This window comes from Carettochelys insculpta, chromosome 3 (assembly GCF_033958435.1).
Source record: "Carettochelys insculpta isolate YL-2023 chromosome 3, ASM3395843v1, whole genome shotgun sequence".
NCBI lineage: Eukaryota > Metazoa > Chordata > Testudines > Carettochelyidae > Carettochelys > Carettochelys insculpta.
The window spans coordinates 34433460-34457635 of NC_134139.1; the positions used below are offsets into that span (position 1 = coordinate 34433460).

The 24176-nt window shown below is 45.5% G+C and overlaps 1 protein-coding gene across 2 annotated transcripts; it reads right to left on the reverse strand.

Annotated features, from left to right (window-relative positions):
* Positions 1–612: 612 nt before the first annotated feature.
* Positions 613–24176, reverse strand: KCNG3 (potassium voltage-gated channel modifier subfamily G member 3). 2 transcript variants are annotated; one of them, XM_074988532.1, is made up of 2 exons: positions 23551–24176; positions 613–1386 (listed from the first exon to the last, which is right to left on the reverse strand). In XM_074988532.1, exons 1-2 carry the CDS (start codon positions 24174–24176, stop codon positions 741–743), a joined length of 1272 nt encoding a protein of 423 aa, XP_074844633.1. In that variant the 3' UTR covers positions 613–740. The 2 variants fall into 2 exon arrangements, with proteins under 2 accessions (XP_074844633.1, XP_074844632.1); XM_074988531.1 differs by having other exon boundaries at positions 23518–24176.

Here is a 24176-nt window from a genome sequence, read left to right on the forward strand (position 1 = left end):
CACAACACAGAGAAGGACATATACACATCTTGGTTACGCAACTGAAAATCTAGAATAGCTCCACTGACTGCAACTGACCACTGTCACTGTTGCTTTAACTGAGATCAGAATTGGGCTGTGAGAAACTCTCTGCCTTTTGTATTAAAATATTTTTCCTCCTCCTTCAGTTGTAGGACTAGATTATTCCATCTGCTGCACAACTTGGAGGAATTAAATGTAGCAGCAATTCTGCTTCAGTGCCAAACCTGCTGGAACAGATTTTGAGTCAACAAGGTTTCTACTCCTCCAAGGGATTTTTTGATTTTAAAATATTTGAATATCTGCTATAGTTTCTTTGCAAAGCAATGGGATATCAGCCTGAGGTGGAGTGAGTACCTGTAACTCTTACTGAGTTGTAAGGCCTTCTTTTCTCTTGATGCCAAGCCCATGCTTTGTGTGTGTTGTTGGAATAGGCAGAGAGAAGTTCAGCCCCCATAAGGTCTTGAGAACTTCCCAGTCACTTTGTTGTTGTAGAAGCCACCATTTTTCCCTCTCATATCTCAACATCCCCATCCATACTCCCTACTGTGGGGCCCAATGTAGGTAGTCATCCTTCAGATGAGAACGGTGACGGATGTCCTTCAAGGCTGATGACAATGACATTCCTCACATTATCCAGCAAGATGGGCATGCACAGGAAGTGCCCATCACTTCTTACACCAAAGCTTAGCAAATACTATTACAAAAAGCGGGTGCACTCACTAATTTAAGAACTCAGCAGAAAGGCTTCTGCTGTACCTTGCAGATCGGAACTTAAGCTCGTGATAACATTGCACAAAGCTATGATAGATGAAAGTAATAGGCAATGCTAATAAAACAATCCCACTAACCACGCAAATTCCACCAAGAATCCTTCCAGGTATGGTGATGGGGCACATGTCACCATACCCAACCGTGGTCATAGAGATTATTACCCACCAACAAGCAGCAGGGATGCTGGCAAAATCCTTATTCTTTGTTCCCAAGTCCAGCCCATTTTCAAGGAGTTGTGAAAGTGCACTAAAAATTGCCATAGCAACACAGATAAAGACAAGAAGCATCACCATCTCTCTGTAACAACGCTTCAGAGTCAGTCCAAGTGTTTGAAGACCAATGAAGTGACGGGCAAGTTTAATCACCCAAAAAATCCTCATCATCCTAAGGACTCTCAAGGTGACTCCAGCCCTCTGGAGCTGAGAATTTTCCCCTGTGAAAACTGTCATTATCACAGAGATGTAGTAAGGAGTGATTGCCAGCAAATCAATGATATTCAGAGGTCTCTTGACAAACTCACACTTGTCTTTGGAGACGATGAACCTCACAATGCACTCTGCAGTGAACCAGCCTATGCAGATAGCTTCAATGATCCTGTCAAAAGAAACAAAGTGCATTGTAAATCTAAGTGAACATTTTCATTAATAGTTGTTTGTGGACATTACTAAATTGATTAATCCAGGCCCTCAGTGGAGGGTGTGCCAAATGGCAACCTGCACTATCTGATTCGGAGCCTTGTTTGTATAAGTACAATGCAGCAGTGATTAACTACATATCAGTGGGTACTGCTGAGTACAACTCAGAACTGATCACTGATAAGGCTTTGATTATAGCTGCAATTTATTTACTGAATGTTTTGTTGGAATTACAAAGAATTAACATTACCCATATGTATGGGTACTTCAGGACATCAGGAACACTAAAGGAATCTAGGATCTATCTGCAATTTAGGATAATGTCTAAAATTACAACACGGTAGGTCTCTATCTAGCTTAAGACCTCCATACTTTGCAAGCAATGAAAGCGAAAAAAAGCTATGGAGTGGCAGCTCAATAGCAGAACATGTTAAGAAAGACCAGTCTGCCGACATGGACCACAAACAATGAGGGCTGGGAAGCTGAAAATCCATTTTTAGGGAAAACAGCTCATGCAAGTTTGCTCTCACCCTCCCACTTCTCCAGTGTCTGTGCCACATTGGGTCCTCTCACTCTCATCTCCAGCTGGGTTCAAAAAAGCCCCAAGGCAAACCTGCAGTTCTAGGCTGCAGGAACTCTCCGGCATAGTCTATAGGGACAGCCCCAGGCTCCTAGAGTACATGACATTTTTAAAAAATAATCTGATGATGATGATGGAAGGACTCGGTCCCCACAAATTCAGGGGAAATGAGTGTAGGAAGGATAGCTACCTCTCTTCCTTAATTGGCTTTCTGGTTTGGTGGATAATGGGTTTCTCTTTTCCACCTTGCTCAGCTGCAAGTGAGAACTGTCAACAGGGACACAGAGATGTTCTCAAAGCACATGGCTCTAAGTGAAGACTAACCAAACCTTAATCCAAGCCCCCATACCACAATGCTGGAGACAAACTTGAGATCAGGTTGTCTGTCAATGACATTCTTCTACCCAACTGCTACATACTGGGTGTGTCTACATGAGGAACTAACTTCAAAGTTAACTTGAAAGTTACGTACTACGTTGAAGTAGCCAGCAGAGAGTCTACACACATTTTTCTTTACTTTGAAGTTAACTTTCAAGTAGGGAGCCCAACTTCAAAGTCCTTACTCCATTTCTGGGAATGGTGCTGTGCCCTACTTCAAAGTTTAACGTCGAAGTAGGGTGTGTGTAGACACTCAACTTCGAAGTTGCTTACTTTGAAGTTATTTTTGTTGTGTAGACACAGCCACTGAGTTAGCCAAGGCAGCGTCACTGAATTTGTAGTTATTTATTGATTGAAATATTAGCTGAGCCTTTCCTGAACTTTATGGGTAAACCCAATACTGGTGGCCAGTGTAATGTAATATCTGCACGAGGTCTTGTTGTACAATTGGAGTCAATTTCAAAAGTGTTCAAAAATGTAACTGAGTCAATGATGAGGACCACATGGGCACAACTACACTACCAAGTTATTTAGGTAAATCAGGCCCTTTTTCGAAAGAACACATAGAGCGTCCACGCACAATATGAGCTCTCTCAATCTGAAATCAAAAGAATGCGGCTCTTCTTTTCACTAGGAGGGTGGTGAAGCATTGGAATAGTCTACTCAGGGAAGTAGTGGAGTCTCCATCCCTGGAGGTGTTTAAGTCTTGCCTCAGCAAAGCCCTGGCGGGGCTGATCTGATGGATTTGGTCCTGCTTAGAGCAGGGGGCTGGACTCGATGGCTTTTTTAGGTCTCTTCCAGCTCTATTGTTCTATGATTCTATGATTCTTCAGGAAGCCCTCTTCCACTCCTGGATCAGGAAGAGCTCTTCCTTTCAAAAGCTTCGTTCAAAAAAAGCATGTCTAGATGCTCTATGGGCCCTTTTTAAAAACAAAACAAAACAATCTTTATGGAGCTGGATTTTTTGATTCCTGGCCCATTCTTTCAACAGAGCAGGGGCTGTATGGATGCTCTCTGTTGAAAGAGCAGATCGATCTTTCAATCTGCTTTTTTGTGTGTGGATGTGCTCTTTTGAAAGAAGACCTTCTGGAAGATCATCTTTTGAAAGATTGCTGTACGGTAGACATGACCTATCTGAAAGAGAAGGGCACCACCATCCTACCAAGTACAAATGGCCCAGATGCAAGAACATATCCCTGTCCTTGAAGAGTGCTTAAACATGGGCTTAACTTTAAGGCCCAGTGATGTCTGTGAGATTTATTAACAGGCTAAAACGCTTTTCAGAATTGGGGCCAGCAAAAGCCACAAACATCAAATGCTATTTTGGGGTATGTATTAGCTGCTTGGGGCCCAGTATAGTATCCTGCATGTGGAAACATGCCCTCTTACTTAACTAATTGTGAGTATATCTTGTTAATTAAGGGGGAGCTAATATAATATCTGACATTTTCTCGCTGCTTCCCTCATCTCACAAACACCTTCACCTATTGTCTGCAGAAGCACAAGACCTAACATGACCAATTCCAGCTCAGTACCATCACAGGGCTAAAACTCAACTGACTACGACCACCCAGATTTTAAACCCCTACATTTACTGGGGTTGTTTCACCACCAGATCCAGAGTGGAGATCCAGAATGCAGCAGTATTTGAAAACACTGTCCATGCCATGGGATGGCTTCTTAAGTAAGAATCCAACACAGTAAACTCTTTCATATCCGGCATTCTATCATCTGGAACTCTCAAATAACCGGCATTTAAACCATAAATAAATTTTAGTTACGTTTTCCATAAATTCAGTATAGTGAAAGTAAATACAAATAAATACAGAAAATACAGTATAAGTTTACAGTGCACAATACTTCTGTTGTTGGTAAACAAAGTACTCTGCATACATTTTTGTTTGCTTCTTAATATCTAATCTTGTTTTTCTTAAGTGTTATGCATAGCTATGTATACCTCTCTATTATCCAGAATACTGGAATATCTAGCAACCTTCCAGTCCTGGGGCTGGTGGATGTGAAAGAGTATCCTGTATGACTTCAAGAAAAGATAGTACCTCACAGGGACACTAAAAATCAGCTCCAACAATGGCAACAACACATCTGCACTGACCTTCACCAGTCTCTATGTGCCCAAAACATTTCAGAGCCCTAACAAGCATTACAGGCTGTTATACAACCCGAGAAGATTCTGCCTGTTTTGAGAGACAACCAGTTCTGTTGAGAGGCACAGCACAGATTCTAGCCCACACGCTGATGGTGCTCTGAACCACTAATACGGTGATCTGTTAGAAAGATAATATTCTTCAGAGTCTTCTCAAACTAATCAGCTCTATTAGCCACAGTGGTTGGGTCTTAATGCAGACCCTCTTTTCCAAAGAGAGAGAGAGAGACATCTCAGTCTCAAAAACAGAGGGAGTAGTAATGGTCAGACAACAGCAAAGGAATAATTTTTACTTTATAAATTAATTGCAGCCATTAACGATAAGTACCCATTCAGTCAGAGGCAGCCACTGAATCTGCACATATAGCTAGCAAGGCCCATGAAGTATCTATGCGATTGGGCCTTTCTCTTAGATAAGGGTATAAAAATACATTAACTGCATTTATCTTAAAAATATTTAATATGTAGCTCCATATAAATCAAAACGTGTTCTCTTAAGGATAATAATGCAATATGGTAAAAGGACCTGTGGTCTAAATCATGGTTTCCCAAACTGGGGGGGTGCCCCCATGGAGGAGCGTGAAGAAATTCGAGGGGGGGCATGAGGAGACCCAGCCCCCCATCATTCCCCACCTGAAGAAAGAGTCAGTCTTTGCTTCCAGCTCTCAGCCCCTGCCATTTTATGCGGGTGACCTGGCACAGCCACTATAAAAATCAGGCAGCCGATGAAGACCCACGTGGAGCTAGCTGCCTTCTGCAAAGATGAGTGAGTGTGGGTTGGGTGCGGGAGGAGGAGGATGGGATTAGATTAGAGGCTGGGGGTGCCTGGCTCAGGTGAGGGGGATGGATTAAGAGTGAGGGGGGGCTGGTGGTGCCTGGATTTGTGGGATCGGAGTGGCTCGGGCGGGCAGCTCATGGGGCTTGGGCAGCCGGCCGGCTTGTAGGACTCGTGCTGCTTGGGCAGCTGGCCCAGGCATCACAGGGTTCAGGAGACTCAGGCTGGTGGCTGGCCTTGGCAGTGCAGGGGTTGGGCAGCTCAGCCTGTCAGGCGGGTGGCTGGCCCCAGCAACGTGGGGCTCGAGCAGTGGGCCTCGTCAGCATGGGGCTTGGGTGGGCAGCTCGGGCAGCTGGTGGGCAGGCAGCTGGTCCCAGCAGGGTGGGGCTCAGGCAGCTGGCGGGTGGGCAGGTAGCTGGCCCAGGTGACTGGTGGGCAGGTGGGTGGCTGGCCCTGGCAGCGTGGGGCTCAGGTGGGCAGCTCTGGCAAGGCAAGTCTCAGGTGGGCAGGCAGCTCTCGCGATCACCTCTGGTGGCCCGCAAGGGCCCAAGAACAACTATTTGTGCTTGTTTTTAATTTTAAGTAACATTTTTATATCAAGTTGTTGTGTTTATTTTAAATTACAATTTGAATATTTTGTTAAGGGGGGGGTTGGATGATGGTAAAGAAGAGGTGGGGGGAGCATGTGGGTTTCTCAAAAATCAAAAAGGGGGCGTGATGCCGAAAAGTTTTGGAACCACTGGTCTAAATGATCTGAAGCTTGGGAAATGTTAGTGTTCACTGTAACAGTGACAGTGAACACTGTAAATAGAAGTGCAAAGGATACCTGTTAGATATAGGTACGAAATCTCCATTGTTAAAAATCTAGGTTTACTGCATCTGGCAGTTCAATTCAGACCTAAATATTCTTTCAAAACAAAACACCTAGAAAAGCACAGATTATATTCAGTCATAAAGCCATTAATGAACTTAATAATTTTGCTTTCCTGATTTAAAAAGCATATTTGTCGCTCATGCTCTAATGCCACAGGGGAAAATAATCTATTATTTGCTACAAGATAGCTCACAGAGGAACATGGTCCCTGTTCAAAAATATTACATAATTTTATATCTATCCCATTCTCCATGCTAACATGAAAAACTATTTCTCTGGTATTTTCTGTGACTGCTTCTCTCCCCCTCTATTGAATAGCAAATGCAAGCTAATACAAATCATCCCTAATGTAGAAACTGACAGAGCCTGCACTTGCTTACAGGCTGGGAATTGGCTAGGCTCTTCATCATCATTATCATCAACTACTAATTAAACAACACCTAGCCATGGATATAGAATTCATATACAATCTTAAGTGTGCCCAAAAGAATTCTACATTTAAGGGAACGTCATTCCATTCCAACCCATTTTCTAGGATTTATTTTCCAGGATTCATGTTGTGACTCTGACCCCTGGTAGTTAACATTTAAACAAAACAGCAAGTTTTTTGTTTTGTACATTCAAAAAAGTTCCACTTCCTGGCTCCTCCTGAGGCCATGAGCCTATTACATTGAATCGTTCATGATGACAAGCTAGACATAAGGTTACCAGGTGTCCAGTTTCCAGCCAGAACTCCTGGTCAAAAAGGGACCCTGGCAACACCGCTGATCAGGCTGTTAAAACTCTGGCTGGCTGCCTGCAGCTGAGCAGGCCATATGCCAGCATCTCTCTCTGGCTCCTAGGCATGGAGGAAGCCACAGGGGCTCAGTGTGCTGCCCCCACCACAAGCTCTGGCTCTGCAGATCCCACTGGCTGGGAACCATGGTCCATGGGAGTGTGTGCGTGGGCGGCGGGGCAATGCCTGCAGGCAGAGACAGCACACAAAGCCAACAGACTGCACTTCTGCCTTGGAGCAAGGAGATGATGTCAGTTCCAGGAGCTGTCTAAGGTAAGTGCAATCTAGAGGCAGCACACTTCACTTCTTCTCATGTTTCAATCTCTACCCCAGCCTGGAGCTCCCACCCCACACCCTAACTCCCACTGGGGGCCCTTATTTCACTCCCCATCCCACACCTTACCCTTTTGCCCCAGCCCTAAGCCCCCTCCTGCACTCTGAATCCCTATGGCCTATCGGCACCCCAAACTCCTCTCCCCAGCTTCACTCAAGAGCCCTCACCCCTTCACACATCCCAGTCCCTTGCCCCTGCCTGGAGCCCCCACCCCCACCCCACATCCCTCATCTGCAGTCCCACCCCACAACCTGCATGCCCAGCTGGAGCCCTCAAACCTTCTCACAACCCAGCCAGTTGAAAATGAGCAAGTGAGCAAGGGAAGGGGAGAGAAAGCAATGGAGGGAGGGGGCTGCAGGACCTCAAAGAAGGAGCAAGGCAAGGATGTGTCCTCAGCGTAGGGGAGGGGAAGACTGTGTGGTCTTCTGCAAACAGAAAATTGGGAACCCAAATGAGGAAGGATCTGACTGGGTCAATACTTGGATGTGGAACAACCAGGAAGCAATAGGCTTTAGTTTTGGTGATTTGGTAATAGAATCTTTCCTGTGAGTGGGTATTGACTTAGTGATCCAGCATAGCTTTTGGACGGGGATAAAAAAAATCAATTTTTGAAGAAAGATTTTTTTCTAATTTTAATCAGATTTTTTTATTTTGTTATTTAAATTATACTGGCTGTTTCTTTTTAAAAAATAATCTTGTTTAAAATGAAATCTGATTTGAATAACACCCTGGCAAGGCCTAAATTCAGTATAATCTCTGAAAAGATTTAAACAAAAAATAAATAAATATGCTGAATCTATAAGCCTCTAGCCTCAGGCTGCTTTTCTGTATAAAGACTTAGAGAAAAGAAATCTAACGTTTCAGATGAAGCTTTATAAATAATTAAGGGCCCGAGTGTGTGGAAGATCAAGGGACTGTGCTACTGAGCACAAGAGACTGGCAAAATCACTACAGAACTTGGGATGTAGCCTCTGACTCCAGGTAGCTCACCAAGATCATCCACTGAACCCAACTCACTGGTCACAAGCTCTTATGTTATACCTTCTCCGAAAAGATCTGAAGATCTGTTTGATTCATTTCTTACCATAAAGAGTCATACCACTGACCTGGCTAAACCCCTGGAACCACAGGATGCTGAAATGCTAAATCAGTGACTGACAGCAATAGAATTTACCTCCTGGCTCCACTAAATGTTACACTACTAGGACACAAGTGACTGCCCTAAGTGGAGTGTTCCAATTAAATGTAGAGATAGACTGGCCTTTGACTTTACCTAAAGGCAATTCTTAACAAGAAATTATCTTTCATCTTCATTGTGTCAGCCACTTGGGTCAACCCTACTGCTACCTTAGGCTCCCCTGAGCCCTATTTTTCCTGCATGGTGATAATGTTTGGCACAGTCCTTGGACAGGGTCAATTATAGTTGGCCAAGGATGGTGAAGTAAATGTTACATATTCAATAGATAGGAATACTGCTTCTCTGAAGACAATAAGAAACTCCAAGACTACAAACCTGGGAGGCTTATGAAGCTCACTTAGACCACAAGTGACAGAGGAAGTCATTTTATTACAGAATTGAACCGCACAGGTACAAACTAATTGGTGCATAATGTGCTGCTGCGGTTGCTTTGTCTCATCTAATATTATTGATGCAAGATCAGGAAATCATGTTTCCTAGCTTCGACATGCCCTCCAGTCAAAATGATAGCTGCAGTCATTCCATCTTACCTGTCCCTCCCTCCAGCCTACATATCTATATATTTCCTGGCTATTGAGAAGAAGGGTGATTCTTCTCTTTGTCCCTCTTCCCTTTCCCCATTTTCTGATGATTGAGAAGAAGGATGAGTTTTCTCTCTCTCTATGACAATTTGCTCCTCCCCTTCATGGATGAATTCCAGTGGCTTAATTCCATCATGTCCATCTTGTCCTACGTGCATCTTTGGGGATGGGTAGGCGGTGCTCCTGAGACCAGGAAGAGTAAGAAGAATATGATGATCAGATCTATAGCCTATGAGAGGATTCAGCAGAAATACGTTAGTTCTGCAGCCTCAGATTGAGTTACTCTGGCCTTAAATGATCCATTAAATCATCCGTTATTTGTTACTTGTTTGTTTTTTAACAGATAAATAGCATCAGTTAAGAAAACTGAGATTTAGCAATTAGTCCTTTAATTTGGCCTGATTACCTCTGACATTTAATATGAAATTAAACAAAGTATGATGCATTCAGTTGGAAGAGTGAGGACATCGCATGTTCTGTATTTGTTTTTCTTAAAATATTTAATTACATAAATCACTCTGCTTATTTTTTAATGGAGGAGGAGACAGAGTGGAGAAAGGTAAATTAAACATATACCTTTTAAAACCGTTTCACTATATGGTCACCTGATAGACTATGTGCTCATCTACGCTAGCCCCTCCTTCAAAGGGGGCACGTAAGTGAGCCCGATAGGTGAATAGCAATGAGGTGCTGCGCTGCATATGTAGCACCTTATTAGCATAACTCTTGGAGCGTGAACTTCTAAGTTGCAAACTTGGAAGCGCTGGTAAGCAATCTAGCCACAGGCACTTTGAAGTGCCCAAAGTCCCCTTACTCCTTTTAAAAAAATAATTTTGGGAGTAAGGGAACTTCAAAGGAGCATGGGTACGTTGAAGTACCCATGGCTAGACTGCTTGCTGGAGCTTCGAAGTTAGCAACTTTGAAGGCTGCGCTACGAGAATTATGCTAATGAGGTGCTGCATATGCAGTGTAGCACCTCACTGCTATTCACTGATTGAGCTCGTTTACATGCCCCCTTCAAAGGATGGGGCTAGTGTAGACAAGCCCAATATGTTGTAGTCCATTGTTTAAATAACATGCCAGTTCAAAAAGTTAAAAACATATTTACAACACAGAGTTTATGTTGCTGAGGCAAACGAGCATCTACTCTGAATAATTCCAATCAAGGTTTTTAGCAGGCTTTTCCCCTTCTTTGTTTCTGTTTTAAAACAACCTACCATTAAAAAATAAGAAAATACTTTTAAACAAACAAAGTATTGCTCCCTCAGAAAATTGCAAAAATGGAGATTTCAGAAAAAATGCTGAAACTTCATTTTGATTTAGTGGCTAAATATTTCAGCACAGACGACACGTAAAATCTTCTATTGTGTCAGTGACCTCTGCTTGTACCTAAGCACAATGCAAATTTAGTTATTGTCAGAAACACTAAATCTCCAGGCATTTATCAGTTTTCATATAAGACCCTCAGCTTTTTTTTTAATGTGGTTCTTTGTCTGCAAAATGAAAATCCGTCCTCTGTAGCTCTTTTTCTAAAGCAATCACTTTGTTTAATTTTCTGTTCTGACTGATAAGTCCCCAGCAGAATAACCTATTTTACATATAGACTGGCTTAGACTGCTTCAGAAATGATTTTTTTTAAAGTCACTAACAACACTAGTGTGGTATATTCAAAGTAATCATATTGTGAATTGTCACAAAGCACCCTTCAGTTGTGAATTACTCTTTTTAACTGATAATATGCTTTTCTCTCTAACATTCTCCAAGAAATTAGCTGAAATCTCAAAAAAAAAAATCCCTGGAGTGGCTTATCATCTATTAAATGCTCTGAATAAAACATAAAAACATACACAATCAACATGGCACACATGAAGAAAACAGATGACAAGACAACACGTGATTTAAGTCTGTCAACCTCCACTTGTGCCTAAATTGTTCCTAAAACCTAATTTCCACATAAAAGCAGCATAAAATTAGAAAAATGTCAAAACATTGGGCCCAATGGTCAAGCCTTTGGTCAGGCAAACTCCCACTGACTTTCATACATAATATCTTCCAAGTAAATGTAAGTCTTGCCTGAGCAAGTATTGCAGAATCAGAGCAAGAATCTGTAAAGTGCTAGGAAATTCTCTCCCCTGTCAGCATCTTTCCATTCTTCATTTCATCACTGACAGTATATCAGACTGTGCTAGACTGCATCATATATCACTGCAACCCCCCAGTTGGGGTGGTGACAAAGTGTATCTTCAAAATAGGCAACATGGAAGGTCCTGCCCTAGAGAAAGGTAAAATGCCCTCTGGGACTCCCACAGGTGCAGTTACTGTGATTAAAGAGAAGTGGGAACCTGCTCTGCAGTTGTCTCTGACCACAGCTGCTGGGGACGGGGAAACTCTAGTTGTGCCTCACAGCCATCACTTCCTATCCACTTTACAGAAGTTAGGAGCACCTAGCCCTAAGCAACAGAGAGGGAGCCGTGCTAGTCTATACGCTATCAAAACAAAAACAGTCAAGTAGCACTTTAAAGACTAGCAAAATAATTTATTAGGTGAGCTTTCGTGGGACAGACCCTAACCACTACAGGCTGAACTTCCCAAAACCAAAATTCTCTCCTCCAGCTACCTCCATCGTCCTGCAGGACCATGGATGCTACTGGACCTGGGATGCTGGGTTGGGAGGTTAGGGGGATCCTGGTCACCTTGGGCAGTGGAGTGTAGCGGGGCTTGCATCCCTGGCCAGAAGCTACATCCAGCCAGAGCCGGTGTCTGCGGGGCTGGGGCTGCATTTCGTGTCCCTGGGGCCGAGACCCTGCAGGCAGCCTGGCACCTGCGGGACCAGGACAGTGCCGACAGCATGATGTACCCATGGGGCCAGGACCATGCTGGCATCCTGGCCAGTCCAGAGCCAGCCTGTGGGCTAGGGTTGGGGCCTGCAAGCCAGGGCAGTGTTCTGCACCCCAGCCAGGGCTTGAGCTGGCCTCTGCAGGACCCGGTCATGCTTCTGGCTCTGGGGCCATGTTTGAAGCACAACTGGGGCAGAGTTGGTATCCAAATGGCTGGAGTCAGGGCCATGTCCAGCATGGGGCTGGAACCAGCCCCCACAGCTGGCAGCTGGAGGTGGCCAGGCTGATGTCATCGCAGCAGGGGCCAACGTCCATCAGGAGTTAGGGGGACCCCAGGGCTGCATGTGTGTGTGGTAGGGGGGGAAGAGAAGAGGAGCAGCAGACTGGGTGACTGGAGGAAGTGACCTCCCTTCCTCTGGCAGATTCCCTCACCCGGGACCCATCAGGTCCCAAGGGTGCCAAATGAAGGAGGTGCAACCTGTACTTGCACATTCCCATTGTGTTGAGGCCACATGGGGAAGTAAGGGAACATGTCAGCTCCTGGCACTCTCTCTTTTCTCTGGTGCACCCACACACAGGATGTGGTGCTATGACCTGTCCCTGTCTGAATGCACCTTTATATGAATGTCATATGGGAAAACTCAGTTGTAACAGAGGCATTCATATCCCTATTTTTAAAGTGATGGAGTTCCATTACCTGTCACAGCCTTCTATATAAACAATTTTGAATTTAACTATAAAATGGTGCATGGGGCTAAACATGACAAACTGGATCTTAATCTTATTAAATATTGGAAACAAATATGGTTGGTGTTCTGAAGCTCTGTGAAGATAGGAGACTAAACACAAGGGGTTTCAAATGTATTTTCTGGGCCCCTGAGATTGAAACACAAATTGGTTACGTCTACACGTGCACGCTACATCGAAATAGCTTATTTCAATGTAGCGACATCGAAATAGTCTATTTCGATGAATAACGTCTACACGTCCTCCAGGGCTGGCAACGTCGACGTTCAACTTTGACGTTGGGCAGCACCACATCGAAATAGGCGCTGCGAGGGAACGTCTACACGCCAAAGTAGCACACATCGAAATAAGGGTGCCAGGAACAGCTGCAGACAGGGTCACAGGGCGGACTCAACAGCAAGCCGCTCCCTTAAAGGGCCCCTCCCAGACACAGTTGCACTAAACAACACAAGATCCACAGAGCCGACAACTGGTTGCAGACCCTGTGCATGCAGCATGGATCCCCAGCTGCTGCAGCAGCAGCCAGAAGCCCTGGGCTAAGGGCTGCTGCACACGATGACCATAGAGCCCCGCAGGGGCTGGAGAGAGAGTCTCTCTCAACCCCTCAGCTGATGGCCGCCATGGCGGACCCCACTATTTCGATGTTGCGGGACGCAGATCATCTACACGTGCCCTACTTCGACATTCAACTTCGAAGTAGGGCGCTATTCCCATTCCCTCATGGGATTAGCGACTTCGACGTCTCGCCACCTAACGTCGATTTCAACTTCGAAATAGCGCCTGACGCGTGTAGCCGTGACGGGCGCTATTTCGAAGTTGGCACCGCTACTTCGAAGTAGTGTGCACGTGTAGACGTGGCCATTACGTTTTTTAATTGGAGTTCTGCAGAGATGTTTTCTAGGATATGAACAAACATCTTCTTGCAACTGATGAGAGGTGGTGCTTAGAAAAGAAACTGTTTTACTTTGCTTAGGAAAGCATGCTTTCTAACTAATAAACTGGGAGAAACAGGAATAAGGAGTGAGGGAAAGCCCAATTAGTGCTTTATATGGTGCCTGAAGAGGAGAAAGGTAATTAATAATTAACCCCAGCAGGCAAACCAGATGGGGTGATTTGTATAAAGGAGCGACTGCAGGGCAGTAGGAAAAGGAATCATAGGTGAAAAAAAGTGGAGGTCGGTGAATAGGGAGGGAAAAATCCTAAGGCTGGCTCAGGAGAAGGCTCTGGGGAATATACTGCAAGCATCAGCACTTTAAAGGAAAGTGGTCCTCCAACATGAAAGCCCAGAAACAGTAGAGATGTGCAGAGCCTAAGAGAGGGAAGAATCGGTGGAGGACTCAGTCTGGGATTTGTGGAGGAGTTTTCTTTCAAGCCAGGAAGCTTCTACCTTAGACCAGGGTTTCCCAACCTATGGGTCGAGTCCCAAACATGGGTCACGACTTGCTAGCTGGGCTGGGTGGCTCCACAGCTAGATATTAAGAAACCATTCACACTCCTGAAGTAGTTCTCAACTTCTTAATTGGATTAACAGCTGTCAGGCAGTTAACTCAGTCAATTAAATTGAGAACCATTTCAGCTACAGAGCAGAGAACTGCATACCTGAGGAGCACTGCTCAGCTTAGGTAAGGTAGGGGCCTGAGTTCAAGGGTTGTAGGGAGGCAAAGCTGATCAGCTCCCTGGTTTGCAGCCTGTGCTAAAGATGGGGTCTGACTAGACTCCAGCAGGGTTTCCATAGGCTGGCTTCCAGCTATGGGGGTTGGGGTTCCCCCCTAGCTGGGGTTTCAGTGGCTGGCTCTGCCCCACCTGGCTTCTAGCTCTGGGGGTTGGGCATCCCCACTGGACTGGTCAGGGTTCCTGTGGCTGATACTGCTGGCTGGAGCTCCATGTCCCAGCTGCCTTCCAGCCATGGGGGTCCCTGTGCCCCCTCAAGCTCCCTGAAGCCCCTGAATGTGACTCCCCTAGTCCCCTTCAGCCCCTGAGTGACTCCTCTAACCCCCTGCAGCCCGAGTGACTCCTAGACCCTGAGTGTGACTCCCCTAGTCCCCTTCAGCCCTGAGTGATTCCTAGCCCCTCAATGCAGTTCCCCAAGGCCCCCCCAGCTTGTGTGTGACTCCCCAACCCCTGATTTTGGGGTTTAAGCCTGGGGGAGGAGTTTGTGGATGAGTGTCTTTCCACTACCGCACCTGTGACTGACTATAGTAAATGTAGTGGTATTATTTTATTATTCCCCCTTTTCTGTGAAATAATCATTATGAAGATATACACATGAGGGCACAATTTCGCCTCAGGTGTAAAATTAGCTACTGATGGCTCCTCCTCCCTGCTCCCCCATTTTTGAATTGCCTTGGGTCACCTAAGCTGCGTCTACACGTGCACGCTACTTCGAAGTAGCGGCAGTAACTTCGAAATAGCGCCCGTCACGTCTACACGTGTTGGGCGCTATTTCGAAGTTGAAATCGACGTTAGGCGGCGAGACGTCGAAGTCGCTAACCCCATGAGGGGATGGGAATAGCGCCCTACTTCGACGTTCAACATCGAAGTAGGGACGTGTAGACGATCCGCGTCCCGCAACATCGAAATAGCGGGGTCCTCCATGGTGGCCATCAGCTGGGGGGTTGAGAGATACTCTCTCTCCAGCCCTTGCGGGGCTCTGTGGTCACCATGGGCAGCAGCCCTTAGCCCAGGGCTTCTGGCTGCTGCTGCTGCAGCTGGGGGTCCGTGCTGCATATACAGGGTCTGCAACTAGTTGTTGGCTCTGTGTATCTTGCACTGTTTAATGAAAGTGTGTCTGGGAGGGGCCCTTTAAGGGAGCGACTTGCTGTTGAGTCCGCCCCGTGACCCTGTCTGCAGCTGTGCCTGGCTCCCTTATTTCGATGTGTGCTACTTTGGCGTGTAGACGTTCCCTCGCTGCGCCTATTTCGATGTTGGGCTGAGCAACGTCGAAGTTGAACATCGACGTTGCTGGCCCTGGAGGACGTGTAGACGTTATTCATCGAAATAGACTATTTCGATGTCGCAACATCGAAATAAGCTATTTCGATGTTGGCTGCACGTGTAGACGTAGCCCTAGTCTTCCTGAATTGTCAAAATAGGTCACCATCTACACAAGGCTGGGAACTGCTGCCTTAGACTGAGTGGGATTCTTAGCATGATCTTATTAAGTGGAGAGACAAGTTTACTGCACACCTCCCTGAAGTCTGGAGGAATAGGGTGAAGTGGGGATGGAGGGCTGCAATGCTGAGTTTGCATAAGGAGGTGTTCCAGGACGGGGAGTCTGACAGGCTCCAATGACTTGCAATGGAAAGGCTCAGGAAGTCCTAGGAAAATGAGCTCTCATTTCAGTATCACAAGCAGACTCAATTCATAGGTGAGTCCACAGACTAAAATATTTCAGGAACCTAAATACTCATCTATTGTGTGTGACACAGGAGAGCAAAGAGAAAGGCTTTAAATTGCCTAAAGCATTAGATGAGGTGATGGGGAAGAGGGCTACTGCTGTTTGCTCCCTAGTAGCTGTGGAAGTTGTGGCACAATTCTTCTCCCTGGAGGAGTGGGACCTCCAGCTAAGAGAAGAGCAAGACCATAAAATATATTGCTTTGCAAAATGTGTTCACTAATAAGGTCTGCTCTGTATTTCTCCCTGCTTTTGCAGGAATAGCCCCAAGGAGGGCAGCCTCACTGCAAACCAAAAACCCAACTGTCTGCAAATCTCAGATCTGCAGGATTTGGAATTCTCACAATCTATGGCAGGCGTGTCCAGTCCGCGGGCCGCATGCGGCCCTGGACAGCTAGTAATGCGGCCCCACAAGATCGTAAACTTTTAACATTATTATGTGATTTATATACATTAACTATATTATATATTTTATATGCGGCCCAAGACAATTCCTCTTCACTCAGTGTGACCCAGGCAAGCCAAAAGGTTGGACACCCATGATCTATGGCTTCATTCTGCATTCCTAGGCCCTCTATTTTCCTCTCAGGAGTGATAGGCTAGGATATGGTTTTAATTAAAGGGGATCTCACTCCAGGGCCATGTCTGCACTAGCCCCAAACTTCGAAATGGCCGTGTAAATGGCCATTTTGAAGTTTACTAATGAAGCACTGAAATACATATTCAGTGCCTCATTAGCATGTGGGTGGCCACGGCACTTCGAAATTGACAGGGCCCCTTTTCGAAAGGACCCTGCCTACTTCAAAGTCCCCTTATTCCTATGAGCAGATGGGAATAAGGGGACTTCAAAGTAGCTGGGGTCCTTTTGAAAAGGAGCCCCATCGGGATGAGCCGCATCAGTTTCGAAGTGCTGCGGCCACCCACATGCTAATGAGGTGCTGAATATGTATTTCAGTGCTTCATTAGTAAACTTTGAAATGGCCATTTCGAAGTTTGGGGCTAGTGTAGACATAGCCCAGGAGACCGATAAAATGTACAGACTCTTTGCTATTAGGTCACTGGTTCCCATGCTGAGCTGAACAGTCATGACCAGTATCAGAGGGGTAGTCATGTTGGTCTGTATCTGCAAAAACAATGAGAAAGTCCTGTGGCACCTTATAGACTAACAAATATATTGGAGCATAAGTTTTTGTGGGAAAAGACCTGCTTTATCAGATGTGTTGACCAAATCTCACTCACCTCATGGCCATTCAGAGGACCACATGAAATGTCTGGTGATCTTGGTCCATTTTCATATGACAATGCTCACATCTGAACATGTACACAAAAATGGCATCAATGGGCATTGCTAGACACCATTCTTACTACCAGTCTCCTTAAAAAGAGGACTGACTAGGTTGTGGGCTGAATTGCTCTATCATTTAGTGGTTATGTCCAGAGAAGAGGGTCAAGGCTAATTAGTAGGGCTGTTTTTGTGGGAAGCTTGGCCAGCTCCTATCCATACTTAGTTGCTCTCTGGAGAACAATAATTCACTTGCCAGGGTGAGGAGTCTGGTGCCTCTTCTAAGACATAAATTATTGTTTCAAAACTGAAAAATAATCTGGGGGGTGGAATGACATGAAACTGTGTAGTTTGCAGTCAAAAGTGGTGCAAGAATGCTTTCCTATGGCTGCTTCTACAATGCCCCTCCCTTTTGGACAGAGCATGTAAATGCAGCAGATTGAAAATGCTAATGAGGTGTTGATATGAATATTCAGCACCTCATTTGCATAACGACAGCCACTCGCCACATCAAAAGTACTGCTTTCAAAATGGAAACTAGCTGTGTAGACAGGGTTCCTTCAAAAGTGCCCTTCCTTTTGAAGGAAGCCTGTCTACATGGCTAGTTTGCAGCACTTTCGATGCAGTGGGTGGCCTTTATGTCGTATTGCAGAATTACGTTATGGAGACCATTTGTTACTGTCACAGCTTATTTTGCTGAGGTGCGATTAGGTTTCTCTTCCAATATTGATACTAAACTGATTGTTTACAAACTCCCCAGATTCCAAAATCAATCTGAGTGCATTTTAAAGTGAAACATCCTAAATATATAAGGAGTGCCAGGAAAGGAACTGGGAGGGGCTAGCAAAGTTTGGGCACTGGCATTAAATTTAATTTCAATTAATGTATGTGTTAACTATTTTGTTCCTCTTCTCTTTGAGAGAGTCCCCAGAATATACTGAAATATCCCAGACAATTAACCAGGAAGGGGCTGCAGTTTATCTGGATAGCAAACCACTGGGAGCCTGATCCAAATCCAGAGAAAGTTAATGGGAGTCTTTCCACTTTCTTCAGTTGACCTTTGGGTTAGACCTTACTTTGGTCAGCCATTAAGTATGGGAGCGGAGACTGAGGGAAGTAAGTATAGTAACTCCTCACTCAACATTCTGCCCGTTTAACATTGTTTCGTTCTTATACTGCTTCTCTATTAGAGTACGTGATCATATTAAAGATGTTCGATGCTCTCTTACAACATTATTTGATGGCTCGCTTTGTCCACGACTTGCAGTATTTTCTGGAAGAGCAGCCTGTCCCTGTGGTGGGTTGGAAAGAGGATAGGTTGGTAGTGCTGCACCAACCCCTCTAAGTTCCCTGTGAGGTGGGCAATTCAGCTCCCTGGGACCTGCTGCTTCTGCCCCCTGCCTTGGAGCTGCTCCTGGGAAGCCTCCTAATTGCTGTGCAGGGAGAGGAGTGCTGATAGAATGTCCTCCCCTCCCCACTCCATACCCCACCTTCACAAACCAGGGTATCACAGCTACAGAGTCTTGTGCTTGGACTTCCCAGTCTACTTGCAATGACAGTTACTTGAAGTGGGGCCAGAGTACTTAAAGGGGCAATGCATGTCGCAGTCTGTGCTCCCTTTCTCAAATACACGCACAGCGTATGCACCTATTTCTCTCTCACAATTAGCATGTGCCTCTCTCACATACACGCTCCTCAGTACTGTGCAGCTGTGTTTGCATGGTCGAGAGGAGAGACTGGCGCACTCCAGGGCGATAGTGTGGGTTCATCATCAATGTTCAGTTGCTGCAGCCAAGTGTTTGCAGTCACTGCTATACACCTATTGTTTCCTTCTGCCTCAGTCCATGCTATCCTTAGAGTGTGCAGCTACATTAACATGTTAACCCTTGAGGGCTCAGCTGAGTGCTACTTCATCATTTAACAGCAAGACATTTCCTGGGAAATATTCCACACGATGACTGCACCCCCTCAGCCAGGCTTAGCAATTATTATTGCTGTGTACAGTATTAAACTGTTAAAATTTTATACCTTATTTTCATATACTACCTTTTGTCTGCTGGAAAAATTTCCCTGGAACCTAATCACCCCCTATTTACATTAATTCTTATGGGGAAATTGGATTTGCTTAGCAGCATTTTGCTTAACTTTGCATTTTAGGAACATAACTACAGCATCAAGTGAAGAGTTACTGTATATGCACCTTGGTTTACTTTACCTACTGGTGGGCTGTCAGTAGCTGCCAGGGGCAGATACTGTAGGAAATGCTCTGAGAATGACACAAAATGAAGCAAACAGGCTCTCTTGCAGCCCAGCCAGAGGAGATAACTGGGCTAAATGGAATTTACCACACCCCTTAAGAGAAGCGGAAATATGCATACATACCTCCATGGTTTTTATCTTTTTCGCTGTGTGCCTTTTGGATAAACAAGCTTCTTAATCATCTCAGGGCTCAAATACACTAGCCCTCTCCTTCAAAGGGGGCATGTAAACAAGCCAGATGGGGGAATAGCAATGAGGTGCTGTGCTGCATATGCAGCACGTTAGCCTAATTCTCGCCGCAGGAACTTTGAAGTTAGCAACTTCGAAGTGCCGGCAAGCCATGTAGCGGTGGGCAGTACAAAGTACCCGTGCAACTTCGAAGTGCTCTTACTTCCCAGATGCCTATTCAATCTGGGTGTGTTTTGAGAGTAAGGGCACTTCGAAGTTGTAAGTGCCCGTGGCTACACGGCTTGACAGCACTTTGAAGTTGCTAACTTCAAAGTTTTGCATTGCAGGAATTAGGCTAATGAGGTGTTGCATATGCAGTGCAGCACCTCATTGCTCTTCCCCAATCTGGCTTGTTTACATGCCCCCTTCAAAGGAGGGGGCAAGTGCAGAAGTGCCCTCAGTGTTTACAGCTCCACAGAGGAAAATGGCTTATAGACCCCAAAGGCAACTGGGGCCTATTGTTAAGACTTGTAAAACAGAAGACTGCCATCCAAAGATCCAGTCCAACAAAGGCTGGATGATAGCAAGCAACGCTTGCCATCTGAGGTGTGCACTCAAAGCTGGGAAGAGTCTAAAACAAGGCCTGCTCTGTAACCCTGTCAATGGGTTTACTCCTGTGGTCCCTCCTCAGGTAAAACTCAACAGGAATGGGAACTTTTTTAAGAAGATAACATGGCTCAGCCCTAAAAATTCAACAATGTCAGAAAATCCTAGCACCTCATGAAAAGGCAACTGATAACAGGCATTTTTAAAATAATTAAGCCTTTTTAACTTATGGAATTTAAAGGCTGAAAGAAGCAGTTGAGTCACTGAAATCCGGGAGGAAAGAAAAATCATGCTAAATGTCACTCAGGTGCTGGCTTTGATCCTGGAAACATATGCGTGACTTAAATACTCTTGTGTCTTCACAACTGGATTCTCAGGGTCAGCTCTTCAACTGCTATAAACTGACTTCAATAAGTTTTGTGAAAATGTGCCTATGACAATTTATGCCAGCTGCAACTCTGCTTTAGACTCATGTTCTTCCACCTCCTCAGGCTTTTTAATACTGATATGCATAACTAAAATAACCACTCTATGTAAAAACTATGCCACCTCCACTTGTGTGTTGTAAGTATGGTGGCAACCATAGGAAGAACATACATTTATTTGCAATCTGCTCAGTATTAAACTATTAACATCTGTTCAGCAATAATGTGTGAATAAAGTTGTATCTCAAATGAACCAAATTATATCACTGCATAGATAGTAAATATTCCTGCTAAAGAAACATAGGGATTGTTGAAGTATAATCCTGATTCCCTATGCTGTAGGCCAGTTCTTTGCAATTCCATATTGCATCACAAATAGTTTTCAACCTACCATTGACCAGGGCCAATTGGCAGGTGGGCATGGGCGGGGGGGGAGGGGAAATTCCATTCTTCCATAGCCTCAAGCTCAAAGGGGGCCTCATATTTAGATACTTGTTCATTTTTTTTTGGCATTTGATATATTTCACTGTTTTTATGCTCATCCCTCAATTAGTACATTTGCTGAGAAAGCCTGGAAAAGCAGTTGTTAGGTAAAATATTCAAATTGTGTGTCTCTCATACCGATGCTTAATTTTCTCTTCATATGTTTCTATTCTTTATTTTTATTATGGCTAGTGGCTTTGAAAGCTGGAAGTGGCCCAGGCCTCTCTGGACCTCTGAGAGGGACTGCCATTGGCACAGGTATTTACAGACCACTCTGATTTCTTTTCCCTTCCCATCTCAGAGAGGTACTGGCCACATTGTATGCTATTAGTATCTGCGATCTATTTCTGAAAGTACTTATACACATAAGGGTCTGCTGGTAAATCATTTTATATACAAGCATTTTTGGGGAAAGGGTACTGAATTCTGTTTAAAAGTTAAATATAAAATACGTAATGCTTAGCTATACACAAAAACTCTTTGAGATAAGTGAAAGAACTTTCCTGTTGACATACAGGGCATCAGGAATTATTGTGAATAAAGTCAACAGTGCCTCTGTCATAGCTCATCCTGTTCTGTTTGTCAGGTGCTCACCTCAGTACTTTTTTTGTTTATATAAAAATTATCCAAACCACCAACTCTTTGGAGATAGCTGAAATAACTAGGCCCCTGAATCCAATTTAAAGTTGAGCTTTTGAATCACACAAAACTGTCACATGTATCAGGCTTGAACACAGATCATTTTTACTTCTGGTTTTTTTATATAAACTGAAGCCAAGTGCTTCAGTCCATCTCCACACCCTTCTTCAGTGAAATCTTTGGCCCAGTTACAATGAACCTTGAGCAGCATATGTACATCTAAGTCGATGGAAATCATCAACCTACTTCCAAGAAATGAATTTGACGATTAGTGCATACTGTATCAATTACTTCTATGGCAACCGACTGGTCTCCTAATGATGGCATGACTTCACTACAGGGAAAAGCAGGATGGATTGAACTGTGGAGGATAAAAACTTCTGCTGATACACAAATATCCTCAACCAGCAAAGAGGAACAGAAAAAATGGGGATGGGGTGGGGTTTTTTTTTACTTACGTCAATCTCCCTCACTTGAGTAATTCATACTTAAGAGAGAGATCCTGTTAAAGCCTGTATGTTTGAGTCTGTTCTCCCATGGGTTTAGATCAGAGCATCAATATTGTTACACCAATTTAACCCAGGTTTGAAAGAATCAGGTCCTATAAGGATTACTCATATTTATAAGACAGGCAGGAGTGAGCCCTAAAATCACACCATAAATTTGGTATGTCATGGTTTTTGCTTCACAATCTTAATGTTTTTTAAATATGTTTTGGTTAAGAACAAATACTGTATGGCATCAATTTAAATATCTGTTGAGACACTGTGCAATGTACCTGTAAGGACACCGAATCGTTTCTCTGCTAGACCATTTCCATCTCTAACTTCTAAATCTGTGTATAGAGTCTGCTCTTGCCAGACTTCGTAAGTGTAAAATTACTCATGTAATTTGTGTACAGTTTATGGGAGACTGGGACCTTTTATATATGGAATCTACACTACATTTAACTTTTAGAACAAATTAAAAATGGGCAAAAGACATCTGCTTAAAGTGTGGAGAGCTAGTTGGCTTGTTCCCCACTTAGCTGGACCACTCTCAGATCCTTTCCTCACCTGAGTCCTCCTTGTTCATAAGAGTTCTACAGACTTCAAAAGGATTATTCCTACTAGCTATAATTATTGATGGAGGGACGTTCCCGAGAGGAATACACTTACAAAGACCCTGGGCAAGATTCTGACCTCAGTTGCTGGGGGTGGATTTGTTTCACTAGATTCTGTCCATTTCTCTAGGCGAGGGAGAACCACCAGGCTCCCCATTGTTACGTGGGAAGTTACCGCTCTAACAAATAAATAGGGGAATCCGGGGCCGGGTAATTTCCAGGGGCGGGAAGTGTTAGTAAAGAGGGGCCCTATCCTGGGGCTTGGGGTGGTAGCCCAGTGCCTGGCACAAAGAGGATTGGATCCCAACACAGAAGAGCCAGGCAGGCGTTTCCCTGCCCTGGGAGGATCCTGCTCTTCTCGGGGCCTCCCGCTGCTCCCTCAGCGCGCAACAACAGTGACGACCCGTCACGACGAGCGGCAGGACACACGGGACTGGACACAGCGGAGCTGACCGGACGGCAGGGGGGAAAATAAGCGACTCGTCCTACCCGGAGGGCTCCCTCACTGAGTCTGCTGTGTACCTGCTCTGCTCCTCCACGCTGCGGTTCTCCGCCGCCCGCCACTCGGGCAGGGTGCTGGCGCACAGCACCACCATGGACACGATGACGAAGAGGACGGAGACCGTGGCCAGGATCTGGGCGGCCACGGACGAGGTGGGCTCCTCGAAAGTCCGCCTCATCCTCTCCAGCCACTTCCTGCCCTCGGCCGCGGGCGGGGGCTCGGCGGGGGGCCGCGGCTCGTCGGCTGCGGCCGCGGGGGGCGGCTCGTCGGCCGAGTAGCAGGTGTAGGTGTCGGACATGCGGTCGTCCAGGCGGCGCTGGCAGCAGTAGTCGAGGTGCGCGCACTCCAGCCCCCAGTAGCGCATCTCGTTGTAGAAGGAGAGCTCGCACATGTGCGGCGCGAAGCGCAGGTGCCCGTGCCGCACGTACAGCAGGATGAAGCCGAAGGCCTCGGCGTGCCGGTCGAAGAAGAACTCGTTGCGCTCCCGGTCGTAGTCGTCGCACACCTCCAGCACGTCCTGCTCCGAGAGGCACCCGTGCAGGCGGCTCACCCGCTGCAGCGGGAAGTCCTTCAGCACCTCGCGGGCGAAGGAGTAGCGGGTGCCCCCCACGTTCAACACCACCGCGCGGCCCCGGCCAAAGGGCAT

Coding starts and splice junctions, on each gene's coding strand:
- KCNG3 (XM_074988531.1), bottom strand. CDS start 24,176: ATGCCCTTTGGCCGGGGCCGCGCGGTGGTGTTGAACGTGGGGGGCACC. Junction 1,387..23,517: donor TCAGTGAGGGAGCCCTCCGG/GTAGGACGAGTC, acceptor TTCTTTTGACAG/GATCATTGAAGCTATCTGCA.